The sequence below is a fragment of the Theropithecus gelada genome, chromosome 7a (genome assembly GCF_003255815.1).
Source record: "Theropithecus gelada isolate Dixy chromosome 7a, Tgel_1.0, whole genome shotgun sequence".
Taxonomy (NCBI): domain Eukaryota; kingdom Metazoa; phylum Chordata; class Mammalia; order Primates; family Cercopithecidae; genus Theropithecus; species Theropithecus gelada.
Genome location: NC_037674.1, coordinates 56,593,033 through 56,611,484, shown reverse-complemented (window position 1 = coordinate 56,611,484; position 18,452 = coordinate 56,593,033). Strand labels below are relative to the sequence as shown.

At 46.3% G+C, this 18,452-nt stretch overlaps 1 protein-coding gene across 1 annotated transcript in view; it reads right to left on the bottom strand.

Annotated features, from left to right (window-relative positions):
- Positions 1–18,452, bottom strand: part of ARNT2 (aryl hydrocarbon receptor nuclear translocator 2) — a 176,400-nt gene that overhangs the window by 91,107 nt on the left and 66,841 nt on the right. The window contains exon 2 of the mRNA XM_025390052.1: positions 3,788–3,890. Coding sequence (XP_025245837.1) covers positions 3,788–3,834 — 47 coding nt within the window. The 5' untranslated portion in view covers positions 3,835–3,890. The remainder of the gene's footprint in view (positions 1–3,787; positions 3,891–18,452) is intronic.

The window sequence follows — 18,452 nt, the reverse complement described above, 5'->3', positions numbered from 1 at the left end:
CAAATCACAGTTCAGTTCCTGCAGCACGCAATTAGATGAGGGTGACATTAGTAAGTGACTCCGTTGTGCTGCTATGTGCCGTATCTCCTACGTGCCGTATCTCCTGCTGATTCTCTCTCTGACGTCCAGTGATGGATCCTCAGTCTTCACATTCAGGGCTCATCAGTAGCCTTTGGCCATTGATAACTCCTTTCTTCTAGAAACTTCCTTCGTCCTCTCTTGTTCCCTTTGCCCTCTCTTCTTCCCCTCCCACCTGCCTCACTGCTCCTTCTCAGTCTCCTTTGCTGGTTCTTCCCCAATCCCCTGAGGCAGGGAAAGCACCAGGACTCAGTCCTCTGTCTTCTCCTCTGTCTATACTCACCTCCCACATGATTTCACATGCATTTCAGTTTTGAGGCCTTAGATACCATTTTATTGATGTCAATCCCCAGGTCCATATCTTCAGCCCCAACCTCTTCCTTGGATCCCAGAGCTATATGTCCAACTGTCTGCTCATCTTCTCCATCTAGTTGTATGATGGGCATCTTTTTTTTTAACTTTTAAGTTCAGAGGTACAAGTGCGGGTTTGTTACATAGGTAAACTCGTGTCATGGGCTTTGTTGTACAGATTATTTCATCATCCAGGTATTAAGCCTGGTACCCACTAGTTATTTTTCCTGATGTTCTTCCTCCTCCTACCCTCCACCCTCCAAAAGTCCCCAGTGTGTGCTGTTCCCCTCCATGTGTCCCTGAGTTCTCATCATTTAGCTCTCACTTGTAAGTGAGAACATGTGGTATTTTGTTTTTTGTTCCTGTGTTAATTCACTAAGAATAAAGACCCAGCTGCATCCACGTCCATGCAAATGATATGATCTTTTTCTTTTTTATGACTGTGTAGTATTCCATGGTGTATATGTACCACATTTTCTTTATCCAGTCTATCACTGATGGCCATTTAGATTGATTCCATGTCTTTGCTGTTGTGAATAGTGCTGCAATAAACATATGCATGCATGTGTCTTTATAATAGAATGATTTATAGCTCTTTGGGTATATACCCAGTAATGGGATAGGGTCAAATGGTATTTCTCTTTTTAGGTCTTTGAGGAATCACCACACTGTCTTCCACAATGGCAGAACTAATTTACACTCCCACCAATACTGAATAAGTGTTCCCATTTCTCCATAACCTCACCAGCATCTGTTATTATTTTACTTTTTTTATTTTTATTTTTTATTTATTTTTGAGATGGAGTCTCACTCTGTTGCCAGGCTGGAGTGCAGTGGCATGATCTCGGCTCACCGCAACCTCTGCCTCCCGGGTTCAAGCAATTCTCCTGCCTCAGCCTCCCGAGTGGCTGGGACTACATGCACGTGTCACCACAACCAGCTAATTTTTCTATTTTTAGTAGAGACGGGGTTTCACCATGTTGGCCAGAATAGTCTCCATCTCTTGACCTCGTGATCTGCCCACCTTGGCCTCCCAAAATGCTGGGATTACTGGCATGAGCCACCACACCCGGCCCTTTTTGACTTTTTAATAACAGCCATTCTGACTGGTGTGAGATGGTGTCTCATTGTGGTTTTGATTTGTATTTCTGTAATAATCAGTGATATTGAACTTTTTTTTTTCATATGATTGTTGGCCACTACATATGTCTTCTTCTGAAAAGCATCTGCTCATGTCCTTTGCCCACTTTTTATGGGGTTGCTTGTTTTTTTCTTGTAAATTTGTTCTTACAGATAGGCATCTTATGCTGGAATTCCCCTCGACCCCAAACCACCTCCCCCAACAACCTTTTCCATCTTAGAAAATGATAACTCAATTTTTCCAATTGAGTGGGCAAAAACTTTAGCTGTACCTTTGACTTCTCTCTTTTTCTCACACCCTACCTGAAGGCTGGCTCTATCTGTGAAATACACTCAAAATCTGAGCACTTTCTACCACAATCACATTTCTCACCTGAATCATTACAATAACCTCCTTACTTCTACCCTTCTTCTTCATCCACGGGTTTATTCTCCACAGAAAACTAGAGCAGTTTTAAAAAATTTATTCAGAACATGTAACTCTCACAATCAACTTCACTGACCTCTCATCTCATGCAGAGTAAAAGCTGAAGCGATGTAAAGTCAACATGACCTAACATCCACTACCTCTTAACCACATCTCTGTCCATTCCTTTGGCACCATACCCCATTCACTCTGCTTATGAGACAAGAACGTTCCCACTTTTCCTTGAACATGCCAAGAACATCCCTGCCTCTGGGCCTTTGCCCTTGCTATTCCCTCTACTTGCTCTTCTCTTTGCCCAGACATTCCCTTGTTTCATTCACTCACTTTCTTTAGGTCTCTGCTCAAAAGTCACCTTATCAGTGATGTCTTTCCCTCCCACCCTATATAACATAGAAATTAACAACATCTGCTATTTCCTACTCCCACTTAAGTTTGCTTTATGTTTCTTCCATAGCACTCACCAGCATCTGACATTCCATATATTTACTTGGTACTTCTGTCTACTGTGTATCACCCCTACGAAAATGAATTCTATGCAGGCAGGGATTTTGTTTGCTTTATTATTATTATTATTATTATATTATTATTATTTTAGTCTCTTTTTTTTTTTTGAGACAGAGATTCACTCTGTTACCCAGGCTGGAATGCAGTGGTGCGATCTCAGCTCACCGCAACCTCTGCCTCCTGGGTTCAAGCGATCCTCTCACCTCAGCCTCCTGAGTAGCTGGGATTACAGGTGTGTGCCACCACATCCAGCTAATTTTTGTATTTTTAATAGAGACGGGGTTTCACCATGTTGGCCAGGCTGGTGATCTCAAACTCCTGACCTCAGGTGATCTGCCCACCTCAGCCTCCCAAAGTGCTGGGATTACAGGCACGAGCCACCACACCTGGCCTTGTTTGCTTTACTTAACACTGACTCCCGGCACCTTGAAGAGCACATGGCACAGGTGGGCCCTTGACATAAATTTGTTAAATAACTGAATAAATGAATGACGAGTGGCATCACCTCGTGTCACTGTCTCATGAACTCCACAGCCCAAACAATCTCAATTCCCTGTCCTGCACCTCCCACCTTGCAGTTCGTGCCAACCATCCCTCGGGGGCACAGGGTTGAAGGTACAAAGGTGCTGAACTGGATTTGAGGATTCAAGATCTCAGCTCTCTCTTCTTCAAGGACATGGCAAAATTCCCCTGATTTCTCCAAAGTTCATTCATTCCTGCATTTCTTCAATTATGATTTATAAATCAAATATATGTAGAACACTCTGCTAGATGTCAAGAAGGCTCAGAGAAGTCTCAATCAAAGCCTCCATCCTCAGGGCACTATAATTTACTCATGGAACCCAGACATTTACACTTAACACATCAATCAACAATACCATAGAGACCAATTAAATGTGTGAATTGTGACAGGAAATATATGAATAAGTATGAAATCAGGCCATCTTAATATAAAACATGCTGAGAACTACAGAATCTTGGAGAGGTTGGATTGGAGAAGGGTCTTAAAGATGGGTAGGAAGTAGAGTGATACAGTGGACAAGGGGGTGTGAATCTAGGAATGAGAAGAAAATGGTAAGAAATTAGACAAAGTGGGATGGTAGGAGGACGGAGAGAATCCTTCCTAGACCAAGGATCCTGTATATCCACATGCTGAGGTCAAGAAGACGAAGTCCCTGGAGTAAACCCAAGTCAGCATGTGTGACTTCAGCAGAGCTGGTCAAGGCTCTTAACAGTGACAGAGAAAGGAGCAACCACCGTGACGGCCTGCTGCTCCCCCAAACAGACCTCATCCTGCAGATGAAAGACCGCCGCGAGCCCATGCACATCCTCATGGATGACTGCTGCCCTTCTTTCTTGACCGTCCCAGTCTTCAGGTCCAAGATCCGGCCTAAGAGAGACACAGAAGGACATGTACATGAGCCTTCGGTTGGGAGACAGAGGAGGCAGTTTGGGGGGCGCTTTCTCCAAATGCTCTGCCAAATGAGGACAAGTGTGGCTGTGCAAATTGTTTGTGTCTTGGAATTCCCAACATTCTTTGGCAAGAAACTCACATAGTGATGAAATCCATACAATTCAAAATGCTTTACTTTCTTCAGAGCCATCTACACTTGCTGCCTCTGATTTGTTGGATTCCATCGCCTGCAGTCACTCCAATTTGGCTCTCTCCCTCACCACTCCATGGAAAAGGCATTTGCCAAGGTCACCAACTTCCTTACTGCTAAATCCAAAACACGTTTTTCCTTTGTTTGATCCAACTGCTTTGCTGGGCTTTATGCGACTGCGCACTGCTCTCTTCTCAAGTATCTGCCCTCCCCTGGCTTCGGACACAGCGCTCCCGATTCCTCTGTCCTCTCTGCTCCTTTCTCCCTGAAGGCTCCAGCCTCAGCCTTCTTCTCTTCTCACTGTACATGTCCCCTACACAATTTTATCTACACCTGGGTTTTGACAGTCACCTTTGGATGCTAATGACCCTACATCTACACCTCTAGCATCAACCCCTTCGTTTCCTTAGCCCCAGGGCCATACCATCAGCAGCTGACTATGAACCTCAAAAGCAGCTTCACCCACTCCTCCCCAAACCCTCCCTAAACATCAACAAGGGCACTGCCATCCACATGGAAATCTAAGTCAGAAACCCAGACATTATCTCCAAGTTCCTCTCCCTCACCTCCTGCACACACATCTCTGTCCCTCCCACTATTCTGCATCCATCCCCCACCTTGCTCTTACCTCAGCGTATTTCTTCTCCCACCCCCCCATGGGGTTCTGGGCCATCAACTGACCTCCTCCCACATGGCTATTTCTATCCTCTCCTCTCCCTACTGTCTACTTCCTCCAGTATTTAAACACCACCAAATATCTTCCACCTTAGGAGAAAACAAACAAGCAAAAGACCTTCTCTGGCCCTGAAGCTCTTATCCTCTCTCTCTGCATCTGCAGTTGGAGGGTTCTGTCCACACTCACTGCCCCCTCTTGATGCCCAGCCCACTGTACCCACTGTATTGGGCCTCCACCCACTACAGCTCCATGGCAGCTGCTCCAGCCCAGGCCACAAGGACTCTCTATGTGGCCCAATTTAATACACACTCTTCAGCCCCTCTCCACCTTGTCCTTATCCTTGGCCAGTCCCTTGGAACACTCTTGCCCTAGAACACTACCTTCTCCAGCCTGTCCTGGGGCAGCCCCTTTTCCTCAGTCCAGCTCCTCCCCACTCCATGTTGGCATTCCCAGGGCTGGGCCTTGGCCTTCTCTCTCTCACTCTCTCCCCGGCACCCTTGGAGACGTTCAGCTCCACCACCTCTTACGTACTGAGGACATCAAGATGCCCGTCTCCAGCTGATAAAGCCTCCCGCCTTTGACTGAAACTCCAGTCAGCCCCCTCTGAGTCTTCTGCCTGTCTAGGACTGACCTTGAGCTTCCCTCTCTGTCCTTGCAGAACCCAATTTGAGCAAGAATTCTAACTTAGTTTGGTGAGAATCCCCCACCCTTGGTATCTGACACCTTTGATATCTACCACCCTGCACTGTCGTTAGCAAGGATTCTGTTGATTGAGTCTAACGGGAATCTCCCGACCCCTGATATTTCCTCTTAGTGATTCTCCACCCACTGCCCCCTGCCGCCACCTTGCTTCTTGCTTATAAACCCTCACTTATCCTTGTTGGAATTGGGTCCACTCTCTCCTAGCCTGCAAGACCACAGTGCAGTGGTGCCTGCACCTCTTGCCATGGCACCCCTTCAATGGAGTCTTCTTTATAGTTTTTAATAAATGTTGGGAATCATTTTTTCTTTAACACAGACCTCTCTTGGAAGCTCCTACATGTCCAACTGTCTCTTGGGTATCTCAGTGACATCTTACATTCCTCAGGTCCAAAAGCAAATTCTTCTTCCTGTCCAAAGCTGGCCTTTCTCCACAGTCCCCCATCCTTGTCATTGACACCACCACTACCCAGTTGCTCAAACTAGAAATCTAGTAGGCAAGAGCATAGACTCTGGAGCTGAGCTACCTAGCTTTAAGTCCTGCCTCCTTAGCTCACTGTGTGACCCTGGGCAAGCTACCTAACACCTCTGCGCTTCAGCTTCTTCATTGGTAAAAATGAAGATAATAATAGTACTTCCTTTAGATAGTTTTTGTGAGCATTAAATGAATTAATATTACAAAGCAACTACAACTATGCTTGGCTCTATAAATGCTTATTAAATAATGAATATGAAAAACTCCAACATTTGATCAGTCTCCAATATTCTGTCAATTCTACTTCCTGTGTATCTTTGGCCTGTGTACTTCCTGCCTCTGCACTGCTACCACCTTAGATCTGTCCCCCTCACTGCATTTCTGGATGGATGGCTGCAAAAGGGCAGTCATCCCTTCCTCTGGTCTTGTCCCCTTCATTCCAGCCTCTGCATTGCTACCAGAATTCTTTATTTAAAACACAAAAACAATCATGGCTCTATCATTTATGTGACCCCAGTCACTCAGCCTCGCTGGTCCATGGTTTTCTCTATTGCAAAATTAAAGAGCAAGATCTTGCTTTCAAGATTATTGTGACACAACATACATAAAAGTGATTCGCACACAGGAGGCAAGCAACAAATGTGTTTCCTGGCAGGCTTAGACCAAATGACCACGTCACACTCCTCCTTGAGAGCCTTTCATGTTCTCCACTCTTAGTTGCCAGGAAAATCCAAGTCCCGCAGCCCAGTATTAAAGGCCTCCGAGGTCCGGCCCCTGCCCTCCTCTCACACTCCCTCCTCGCCCTACGCCATCCCACCACTCCACACAGGCCTCCACTGCTGGCCAGAAGGTCTCGCAACTCCCCAGTGTGCCATTCTCTCCTATCTCACCCCTGGCCCTTCCCAGCCACTTCCCCTCCCTGAGCAATCCCCTTCCCTTTGCCTGATTTCCTTTTTTTTTTTTTCTTTGAGACAGGGTCTTGTTCTGTAGCCCAGGCTGGAGTGCAGTGGTGGAATCTCGGCTCACTGCAGCCTTGACCTCTGAGGCTCAAGCAATCCTCCCACCTCAGCCCCCCAAGTGGCTGGGACTACAGATGTGTGCCCCCATGTCCAGCTTATTTTTTTATTTTTTGTGGAGACGAGGACTCGCTATGTTGCTCAGTCAGGTCTTGAACTCTGGGCTGAATCATTCTTCTTGCCTCAGCCTCCCAAAGTGCTGGGACTACAGGCGTGAGCCACTGTGCTTAGCTGACTTCTACTTTTTATCACAACTTACCCAGGGTGTCTTCTCAGTCATCATTTCACAAATATTCATTTAGCCTGGACAATATGTGAGTGACACTAATGTAAGCACAAAGAATTAAACAGGCAAAGGCCATTATATCCTAGAGGATGAGAGAGCGGACAACAACAACAAAGAGAACAGACTAAAGTAGATGAGAATAGACTCAAACAGAACAGATTGTTACACTGAGATAACAGCTAAGAACAATAAAGCCAGGAAGAGTTAGAAAGGGATGGGAGAGCTGCAGCTTTGCAGCAGACAGCGTTTCAAAAGGTTTCTATCATTTGAAATCAAAAGGGCCTTGAAGAAGACACCCTCCCCAAGCCTGGGTCCCACTGCTGCACATGGAGGAAGGTGTGGGGGAGTGAAAACGCATGCAAGAGAGGGTGGTCATCTTCCTCGCTGCACTCCGCAGCATGCTGTGCTCTCCTTGGGCCGACTCTGTCATGCTGTGTTAGAACTATCCTGCACGCATGGTCTAGAACTGTGCCTGGTCAGCTTGCTCCCCTCAACACTTGCAGCCTTCCCTTTCCACATGGACCAGGGCTCTGCAGACTGCATGACGCTCTACAAAGACCCAGCAATCACCATCATGCTGACTACTGGTACGTACATCTTTAAGCAGGATGTGTAGACCAGAATTCCACTCAGTGGAACCGTCTGACTCAGTGTGCTGAGAGCTCTGGCGCGGCCGGTGCGGGGGAGGCCCTGGGCGTCTGCTGATTCTGCGCTGTCTGCTGCCCCAGGTTTGACACCTGTCTGTCTCCTTCACAGACGGCATCTTTTTACGGCCATGTTAGTGTAAATTGTCACTTGCTTTATCATCTACCAAATGGCAAATGGTTTCAGCTGTGAAGCAGGCCAGCATGGGGGTCTGGCAGATTCCAAAGTGTGCTCTGAAAATAAATCGCAGCTGCGTAGCACATGAGCAGTGGAACATGAGGAAATGAAAAAACACATTTCCATGATCTGCTGTCACGACCTTGAGAGACAATAGCTTCAACGTTTATTTCTCCGTGTGCTTCTCCGGTTTCCTTGGACACAATGAAGCTGCTCCTCAGGCTCCTCTGGAATGAAAGCACACCTGACTTCATACAGTAGGTGTGTTCCTGAGAGGTTATGTGTAAACTGGATTTTTCACAAGGGTAATAGCAGTTGAGATGTACAGAAGCAGGTGGCCACCGCCCCAGCACTGGGCCGTGAATCCTGGTGTCATGGGATGGCAGTCAGCCTCCATCCCACAGGAGACTTGGGTGCTGCGTTTGCTTACTACGGGCTCCCAGTAGAGAGGCAAACAGATGTCGCTGCCAATTACACTGCTCCTAATCTAATCTTCATTCCTGACCCACAGAAGCCTGGGTTCTGCTTAGAGCCATCGGCCTGGATTCCTCGGGCTGACTCCCAGCAGATCCCTAGAGGCACAATCCATCCAGCCAAGGCTGGCTCCTTCTAGAATCCCTGCTCCCCAGCCTCATCCACTGGTCTGAAGGACTCTCGTTCTTTTGTAATCCTGTCTCTGGGCTGGTCCCACGATGCATTCCATTCTGTTTTCCTTAGCCAGTGCCTAAACAACCAGCCACCCTGGTCACCTCTCCTATGTGTACTCTTCACCCTTGATCCAAGCCCCCTGCTCCTTTCCCTCCTAATCCCCCGCCGGGTGCCCTCCAGAATACCCACTTGGAAGTAAGACAACTCCTGTTTACTCAGCTCCTTACAGACACTCCCTGAAATCAACTCAACTCCCTGCCTCAGTAGAGACAAGCCTGCCCTCTGGAGAGAAGACTCAGGCTCCCATGTCCCACATGGCATGGGGTCAAAGATAGTCTTGCTGTCTTCCTCAGTCCCCGAAGCCCTTCCAAAACCTGACTCCTGCGTGACATGCTCCTTCCAGACTCATGACAACCACCTCGTCCACCTACTACCCCTCCTTTGTTTCTGTTGTCTTCCCACCTCTGGGTCACTCCTCCTCCTTCATTTTAGACTTTCTGCACAGCACCCACAGCCTTTCTCTTTACCCCAAGACCTGCTATCACCCTACATGGTTTCAGCATCCATGTGGAAGGCCCACCTAACATTCCCCTCTCAGGACGTGTCCTCCTCAATTCTGAGCACGCTTTCCTCCTGTCCAGGGCAGCCAGCCATGCCCACTGCCACATCGGGGAACTTGCGGGCACCTATAACTGCTCCATCTGAAATGATACAATCAAACAGCCCCCAGGACCACAGTTAATTTTCTCACTCTGGTCCTCTCACTTTCCCCATTCTTTGAATTCAGGGAGAATCTAGTGTCGGAATTCTTGACATCCTATCAGCATCCTCCTTTTGGTACAGAGTGATGAGCTTCTCTGTGGCTCGGGGACCCAGTTGTTAGAGCACTTGGGCTCAAGTTGCACAATGGCTGGCTTTGTAAGAGGCCCCAGAAATCTTCCAACACAACCAGAAGCTGTGGAAGCAGATATTGTTCTGGGGTTGATGTACCAAGGAGAACTACTAGTGAGCTGATAAATTAGTAATTACGCTATTTCAAATGAAAAAGGCAGCAAGGATGTAAGACATGGCTCCTCCGTATGCTGGTTGCGAGAGTTTGCACAGGTCACTTCATTTCTCGGAGCCTCAGTTTCTTTGACTGGAAAATGGAATCAGGCATTCCTACTTTGAAGGGTTATGTACAGATTTGAAGACCTACACACTAGAGCTCAACAAACCCCCTTAGAGAATCAGACTACAAGTGATTGGCAGGCTCCCAGCACAGAGAGCCGCAGGAAGGGAGGGTCTCCTGAGACCAGGAGCTAGCCCCTGCCTTCTGGCTGCTGGAGGAAGAGAAGGCATTCAGACCACCCCGGAATAATGCACAGAGCACGGCCTCAGGCTACAAGATTGAATAACTTGCTATTTTTGTTTTTCTCCTTCATTTTTATTCTAAAACTAACATGGTCATTTTAGAAAAATCACGCACACGAACACTCTCACTAAGTAAAAATCCCAGATAATCTTCTCCAGAGAAAAACACTATTCACATTTAGGCGCGTTTCTGGTCAATCTTTTTCTATGCTTGCCTGCTCTTTATTTTAATTAGCTGAGGCCTCATGGTATATATTTTTCTACTTCATGTCACTTAGCATAAACTCAAGAATTTCATCACAAATCTCATTTTAAAGGCTCTTTTAATATTATTTTGAGTAGTGAATTTACTATTAGACATTTAGGTTTTTCCAGGTTTTTTCCACCATAGCACCAAGGGTGCTGTGGTGAACATGTACATACAAACAAAAATCCAAACTATCTTAGGACGGATTTCCAAATATGACATTCCTGCATCAAATAAGGAGAATATTTGTAAGACTGTTAATATCAAAACCCTGTCTACCTCTAAAGCTCATAGGGAACTATGCTGTCAATACCTTTACTGAGTCTCAGTTTTTCTACTCCATGAAAAGAGAAATAAGAATTATGACCCACTTCACCTCAAAGTTCTTTTACTGTAATTTTTCTAAGACAGTTGAAAAACATAAAATGCTTTATAACATGAGTCAGCAAAGTACTTCCTGCAGCCCAAATCTGGTCCACCACTTGTTTTCGTAAATAAAGTTTTATTGGAAAACAGCCATGCCCACTCATTTATTTATTGTCTATGGCTACTTTCATATACCATGGCAGACCAGGGGGTTGTAACAAACACAACATGGCCCACAAATCCTAAATATTTACTATGTGTCCCTTCACAAAAAAGCATTCTCTGACTCCTGCTTCAGAAGACCATAAAGATTCCAGAACAGAGCATCTTTTTTGACGGGCAGAGGGCCCTTCTGTAATTGTTTGCAGTAAGCTGATTTGTAAGTATTATTTTGGTCAGTAGTAACTTTTTAAAAAAGAAGAATCTGAAGTTTGTCTTGGATAAGATCACAAAAGAAGGCTTTGTGCACATAAAAATTCTCCCCAGGCTACAAGAGAAATACAAATATAAATTAGAATTATTTCATCAAAAGAATCCTTAAGAAAACTGGAAACATCTTATCTTGGTTCAAAAAGGAGGAACAGTGAGATAGTAAAGGAGGAAAACAAGAGAAAATAATTAGGAACAAAAGCAAAGCAAAACGATGGCCCCATGAAGGACAATATTTGATGTGGTTCCAAAAATGTGTCCCCCTGAAATGGGGGCCCAGAACTGGACGATGCTTTGGTTACTGTTCCAGTGACAGTGTGTTCTCATTCTCAAAAGGTTGACCCCAGCTATTACAGCAGCTGTGCACACAGGAAAAAACACCAGGCCACAGGACAGGGATCCAACCAGTGTGTCTGAGGACTGCTCCTGAACAAACTCTGGAGCCCAGAGCTGTGTCAGTGAGCCTGGAAGAGAATGGGCCTTCTACTACTAAAGGTGGGTGCATTTTCCTTAGACTTCATTCTCTCTGGCAGGTGTTTATAAGAGGCTGAGGGCACAAATACATCAATTCACTGGCTACAGCCAAACCATTTTCTTCCCAACCTAGAAGAGGGAGCTCTGAATGGGCAGTAGAGTTGCATAGGACATCTCTTACTCTATTTACTCATTACCTCCTCTACCACAATGCTTTCTTGAGAAATAGCTCTCATACTAATCCTTCATTATGAAAGTCAAAAAAAGAGCTGCCATCTTACAAGATCCCATCTCCCTCGCCATGGTGATTGGTTGAGAACTAAGTACCTGACACACCCTGGGCCAATCATAGTAAGTCACCCACCCTCCGTCTATAGTGATTGGTCCCAAAACTAGGATAGAATCCAACCTGGCCAATCAGAGTCCTCTATAGGCAAAATGTGATCTTTGCCACCTTTCCCCCTCTTTTATCTTTGAGTACCTGAGCATGGCTCTTTCAATGGCAGTGATTCAGCTTCAAGGACAATTGGGTCTAGGAGAACAAAACTGACTCCAAGAAAGTCGTAAAAACATAAAACAGTGAAAAGTTTCTCCCACTGTTCAAGTCTTTAACACTTGGTTCTGTTCCCTGCAACCAAATAGTTCAGGTTAATACAATGTCCTGTGGCCTTTGACAGAAGAGGAAGGACAAGGGAATTAACTCTTTACTCACTGAGCACTCTACTAAGGGCTAGGTATTCTGAAACGTTTCACATGTGTTACATGACACAACCCTAGGAAGTGGGTCACAGTGGTTGCACATCAAGGCTCAGCGGGGAGAAGCGCCTTAGGGGCAGTTCATTTCAGAGGGGAGAAATATTTGATCATTGATATGTCAAGAATTGCTGGGGCATGATGATAATAAAAAACAGATTAACTTTTAGGAGGTTCTGTTACTGTTTTTAAATACTCTGTGGACAATGCAGCTCCTACTGCCTGCACAGTGGGCAATGCCCCCTCCTCGGTAGCCCCTGCTAGGCTGTATTTGTCCCACAAAGAAACTGAAGCCCAGAGACACTAAGTAACCAGCCACCGTTGTCTCACAGCTGAGAACTGCGGAGTCAGGATTTGAGGAGGGCAGCGCGACTTAATGCAAAGCCTGTACTACTTTTCACAGTACAACTGCTCTGGGAAGTCTGGAGACCACTCCCCAAAGCAGAAAATAAGACAGCAGCCACCAAACAGAAGCAGATGGGCAGTGAGGGGGCAGGAGGTCAGCCATCTGCAGGGACTGTGGCCAGCTTGTGGCTGTTTCAGGATCAGAAACCCAGACTGGGAACATAAGCCTTTTTATTTTTATTTTTTTTTTGTAGTTCTTATCTGTGTATTTCTTTATTCCTCTTCAATTTTTCCTTTTGGTTTAGTAGAGAACTTCGGATCATTCCAGCCTGTCTCAGCCATTCCTGGGAGACTCAGGGGAATGGGTTTGCATCCATATTTGGTGGAGTTATAGGAGGTACGGGTCCCCTAATGGCAGCCCTAGTTGCAGTGACCACACTTTCCAGCTTTGCCTGGGACAGCCTGGCTTGTTCCTGTTGTTCCAGCGTGGTCATTAGCACAGCCTCTTTTCACTCTCCCAGTGCGTGGATTTGGACCATCACCTTTATGCAATATGGTCGCTGTTTTTAAAGTGGTAGCAAAGAGGGAATCATGAGTGAGAGATGAATCTCACACCCTAGAGGTTGAGAAAGTTACATTTAAGGCCACGTAGCCCTCCTGCCTGTCACTCAAGCTCTTCTCTCCTCCTAGATAGGTCTACATTGTGTCTTTATGGGTAGGGGGCAACGCTCCAATAGCCCCTCAGAAAAGAATGGTGTGCCATCAGTGCTTCCAGGCAGGAAGGAGGGAGTGCAACTGGAGATGGCTGGTCACTCAGGGTAGAACTCGTTCCAGTTTAGTAACAGGGAGTTAACCCTCAGGTAGAGTCAGAAAGCTCCATTCTTCCAAAGAAATGCTTTCTGAGGGCCCCCGGTGGTGCAGCTGGCTGTACCTAATCCTGTTCTGGCCTGAACTTCACCAGGGCCACCACGGCACTAGGAACACAGTAGGATCCACATGAAGATGTTCAGCTTGTTGCAAACACTTGGAGACTAACATCAAGGTGGAATCACAACATGAAGTGTATTACAAAGTCCTTCCCTTTCCCCTTCTCTCACATTAAATTCTTGCTCTAGAGAGAAGGCCTTTCTTCCTCACTTGCTGAGTAAAGTGTTTTCCTCAGGAAGAATATACTTATAATTATCTCCTCTGCAACACCGCTCTACGATTTCAAATCTATATCCAGCCATTTAATGGTCATGACAGGCCATGAGCTTCTCAGCTCTCCTGCAGCACAGGGAATGCTGCTGCCCTCAACAGTATGGTACCTATGTTAGTTTCTATGGCCATGTAGCAACTCAGCAGCTTAAAACAGCACCCATTTATTACCTCACAATTGACCAGGTTCCCTGCTGAAGGCCTCATAAGGACAAGATCAACGTGTTGTCTGGGCCGGGCTATTACTTAGAGGCCTGCAGAAGAATCCACTTCTGAGATCATTCCAGTTGTTGGCAGATCGTTGCAGCTGTCAGGTCAGGTGCTCATGCCCTTGCTGGCTATTGGCCAGGTGCCATGTTAGGAGGCTACTCACAGATCTTGGCTCATGGCCCCTCCAACTTCAAAGCCAGCAAAGGTCTATGGCCTATCAAATCCTTTTTGTGCTTCAAATCTTTCTGACTTTCCAATCTGTTATGAGTCAGATAAAATTTTCTCCTTTTAAATGGCTTACTTGTTTGGGTCATGTCTACCTGGATAATCTCTGTATTTAATGATCAACTGACTTGGGACTTTAACTACATAGGCAAAATCCCTTTGCAGCCATACTTAGATTAGTGTTTGATTGAATAACCAGGGGATGGAAACCTTAGGGATCCTTTTAGTATATTGCCCACCATGGTCCCCAACATTATTGACACTTAGGGAGATAGCTTGCCTCCCTTCCTGGATTACAAACTTTGTGAAAGCAGCTGTCCAGGGGTCGAATATCTCTGTGTCCCCTAGTCCAGGGTGCCTCGCATACATACACTGGTGTCCAACGGCTCTGTCCTGAATCACAACCACCCACTGGGGAGGCTAAGCTGTCATGACTGCACAGCGGCCCAATTACAACTCCTTACAGGCTCCTATGGATGCCCATGTGTCTCTCTTTTCCTGTTTTCCAAAGAATCCTTGAGGATTTAGAACTAAGGCTTTTCTCTACAAGTAATTCCACCCCTCGAGCCTAACAAAGCATTTTCCTTTGGCAGTAGGAATCCTGAGCAACTTCCAGAAGCCGAGCTCCTGACATCTTCTCAACAACTAGGAGAAGATGTTCTAGGAGAACTGGTTCTATATCGTTATCCAGGCAGGGAAAGGCTGGTGACAGCCAACGAATGGCAGCCGACATGTATCCCACTGGCAAGTTCAGAACTATTTATCTACTACTTATTCAGAACTTTATGGCACTTGAGCCTGAAGACGTTTTTAAGAAAGGACACATGGTTTCACAGCAGCGACCAAGTACAGCGTCCTTACCAGCTGGAGTTACAGGCTGTGTTAAACTCTACCCACCCAGACAAGTGCTGAGCAAGTTCTCCCATTTCACACAAGATGCTCACAGCTCAAGCTGGGAGCAGGGAGAAGGGTGCTGGGCATGTGGTGAATTCACACAGGAATGGACTATTGGACTATAAAAGACAGCCCTGTCCCACTCCTTGGAATGGGAATAAGTCACAGTGCAATGGATTTTTTTTTTCCAAAATAATATTGTCAAGAGAGGGTGCATGAAAGCTCACAAATGTGTAGAGGCTGGGTAGAGAGCAAGAATCTGTAAACTGACTCCATCCAACAGAAATTACAAAGTGCAAGCTGCAGTACTAAGCAAAGTATCTCACAGAGTAGGGGAAGCCAGACACCATTCCTACTTAACTATGAAACCAACTCAGTTGGCACTCGAGGAGATGTCTGTACAAACTGCAAAGGCAGCACAGAGCAGACAGAGAGAGTGCTTCATGTCGGAGAGAGCAGACTGGGTCAGGGAAAGCTTCCTCCCAGAGGAGGTGCTAAAGGAGCCTCAGAGAGATGGAGCTGCAAGGGATAGGATGCCCCAGGTAAAGGGCTCAGAGCAAGATGTGGGGAAAGTGGAGGGAAGGGTCTGAGAATAGGACAAAGTCCTGTTTGGCTGGAGCTCTACAGGGAGAGGGGCTGGAGAGGTGGGCTGGGGCCCAACCCCAGGGCACAGAGCCCCAGGAAGGCATGAGCAGAAGCAAACAGAGGAGTCAAGCTCTCAAAATGATTCTGCTACCTGTTACACAGGCAGGAAAGCCAGAGACTTGAGAAATGTGCTTCTGACAAACTCATCCAGCCCTTCATGCTGCTAGCAATGAATACTGAGCATGCTTTGCAAAGGCTTCATTCCATTCTAAAAGCAAAACTTCTACCTCCCGAAACTGCTTAGGAAAATTCATATGATTTGCAGTTTAAATATATGAACATCAATAATTTAGATTTTAGGAGCAAAATCTTGCAAGATTAGCATTCATAGCCAACATTCAGGGAAAGAGAGACACCCCAACTTGGAGCCCGAGTGTCCAGCCGTGTGGGGAGAGCTCCCGTGTACACAAAGAGTGTACTGGGAAGGAGGGAGGGTTGGCAGCAACAATAATGTTCACTGAGCAGAATGGGCTCCTCCTGACCCACAGAGGGAAACTGTTTTCAGATAGTAAGAATAGGTTTCTGGGAACTATCCCCCTCTGGGCCCTCTTGCCCTCCTGAGCAAGGAAGACGGCGGCTGGGGTTTGGGTTAGAACTCAGAGTAGAATCTGTGGCCATGGAATAAAGAGACAAAAAAAGGCTCACAGGGGTGGGGGTGCCTGATTAGGTCTGGCAAAAGGGACTTAGCATTGCGACTAATAGGCCCTGCAGACACTCAGAAGAGCCTTTCTGCCAAGCAGTCTGCTTGCATGTCAATCTGTTTGTCCCTCCACCGTACCATCTGGGGAAGGTGCTAATGAGACACTAACTAAGCAAGCAGCAGACAGCAGGATGGCACAAGGAGGGCAGCAAAACTCTGCAGAGAACATCCAAGAAATCATCATCTCATGAGCAATGAAAAGACCAAGATTGGCACATTTGGGGTCAGTCCATACCAAGGGGCAGAGAACTCCAACGTGAATGACAGGCCATACCACCTCTCCCACCTCGACAACTGGGCTCTTGCAGCTCTCTGAAAAGCCCCAGAACTTTACAGCTTCTTCTGCATTCGCATTCTCAACACGATGTGGGATCACAGGGCACCGCCTGCTGTGGCCTGCTGCTCTGCTATTCACTATAAAATCATCACCCCATGGTCCCCCCTTGGCCGGGACCTCTTCTGCTATTTAATCTGTAGACAAAAGTACAAATTCTTCATCCTGTTTAGAATATGCTGAAGTGTGATTTAAAGAAATACATTCCTCTTGGGGTATCATGCTACAAAAATGCCAGAAATGCAAGCCTGACGGGTTTAACTTTAATAGTAAATGATTAACCCTCCTTGGCTATGGAAAGGCAGCTCAGCATATGCCAGGACACCAGGCTGACATGGAGTTCGAGAAGGCAATTTCAAGTCATGCCTTCCCTCCTTCGCAGTTTGCTAATGAAATGATTTTAAAAATACAAAAATAGCAGGAAAAATCTGCACTCATGAAGAAAAACAGTAGAAGGGGCCTTAAAATAGGGAGACATTGAAATACTTCTGCAAAAAACAGCACAACACACCTGGGATGGTCTGGAAATGAGTATGAGCAGCTCATGTGTCTTAGTTCATTTTGTGTTGCTATAAAGGAATATCCGAGGCTGCGTAATTTGCAAAGAAAAGAAGTTTATTTGGTTCATGGTTCTGCAAGCTGTATAAGAAGCATGGCGCCAGCATTTGCTTCTGGTGAGGACTCCCGGAAGCATCATGGCAGAAAGCAAAAGAGGGAGCAGGACTATCACATGGCAAGAAAAGGAGCAAGTCAGAGAGAGGAGGAGGGGTGCCATGCTCTTTTAAACAAACAGCTCTCAGGTGAACTAAAAGAGTGAGAACTTACTCATTTACACAGGGAGGGCACCAGGCCATTAGTGAGGGATCTGCCCTCATGATCCAAATATCTCCCACCAGGCCCCACCTCCAACATTGGGGATCAAATCTCAACATGAGATTTGGAGGGGACAGCTATTCCAACTATATCACCATGGTTCAACAAATATGAGGAAACAAGCTGCCTGGGAAGGAAGTGAAAGAGTTCCCTACTAGAAGATTCCAAATTCCAAGCAGGAGAGGGAGAACAGGAAATCAGGAAGCAGAAGACCAATGGCCTAGGGTATAATCACAGTGAGGCCAGAGGCAGAGCCCTCATATCACCCTGACTTAAAGCAAACAACCTACCACATAAAGAGGAAGAAAGGCTGCCACAGCCTGCTTCTGAAGGGCAGCATATCATGTAAAGGAGTGGGCATGGCCCTACTAACTTCAGATGATGGTGACTAAGGCACAGGGTTGCCTCAGCTGCAGCTCCCAGATAGCTGTACACAGCTATCTTGCAGGAAAAATCAGAGCAAATCCCCCACACCCCGCCACTTGCTTTGGTTTGAATGTGTCCTCCAAAGCTCATGTGTTGGAAACTTAATCCCCAATGCAGGAGTGTTGAGAGGTGAGACCTTTAAGAGGTGATCAAGTCATAAGAGCTCAGGAAGGCAGAGCCCTCCTGAGGAGTTTAATGTCACTATTTCAGAGATGGGTTTGTTATAAAAGCAAGCTTGGCCCTTCTTGCTTTCCT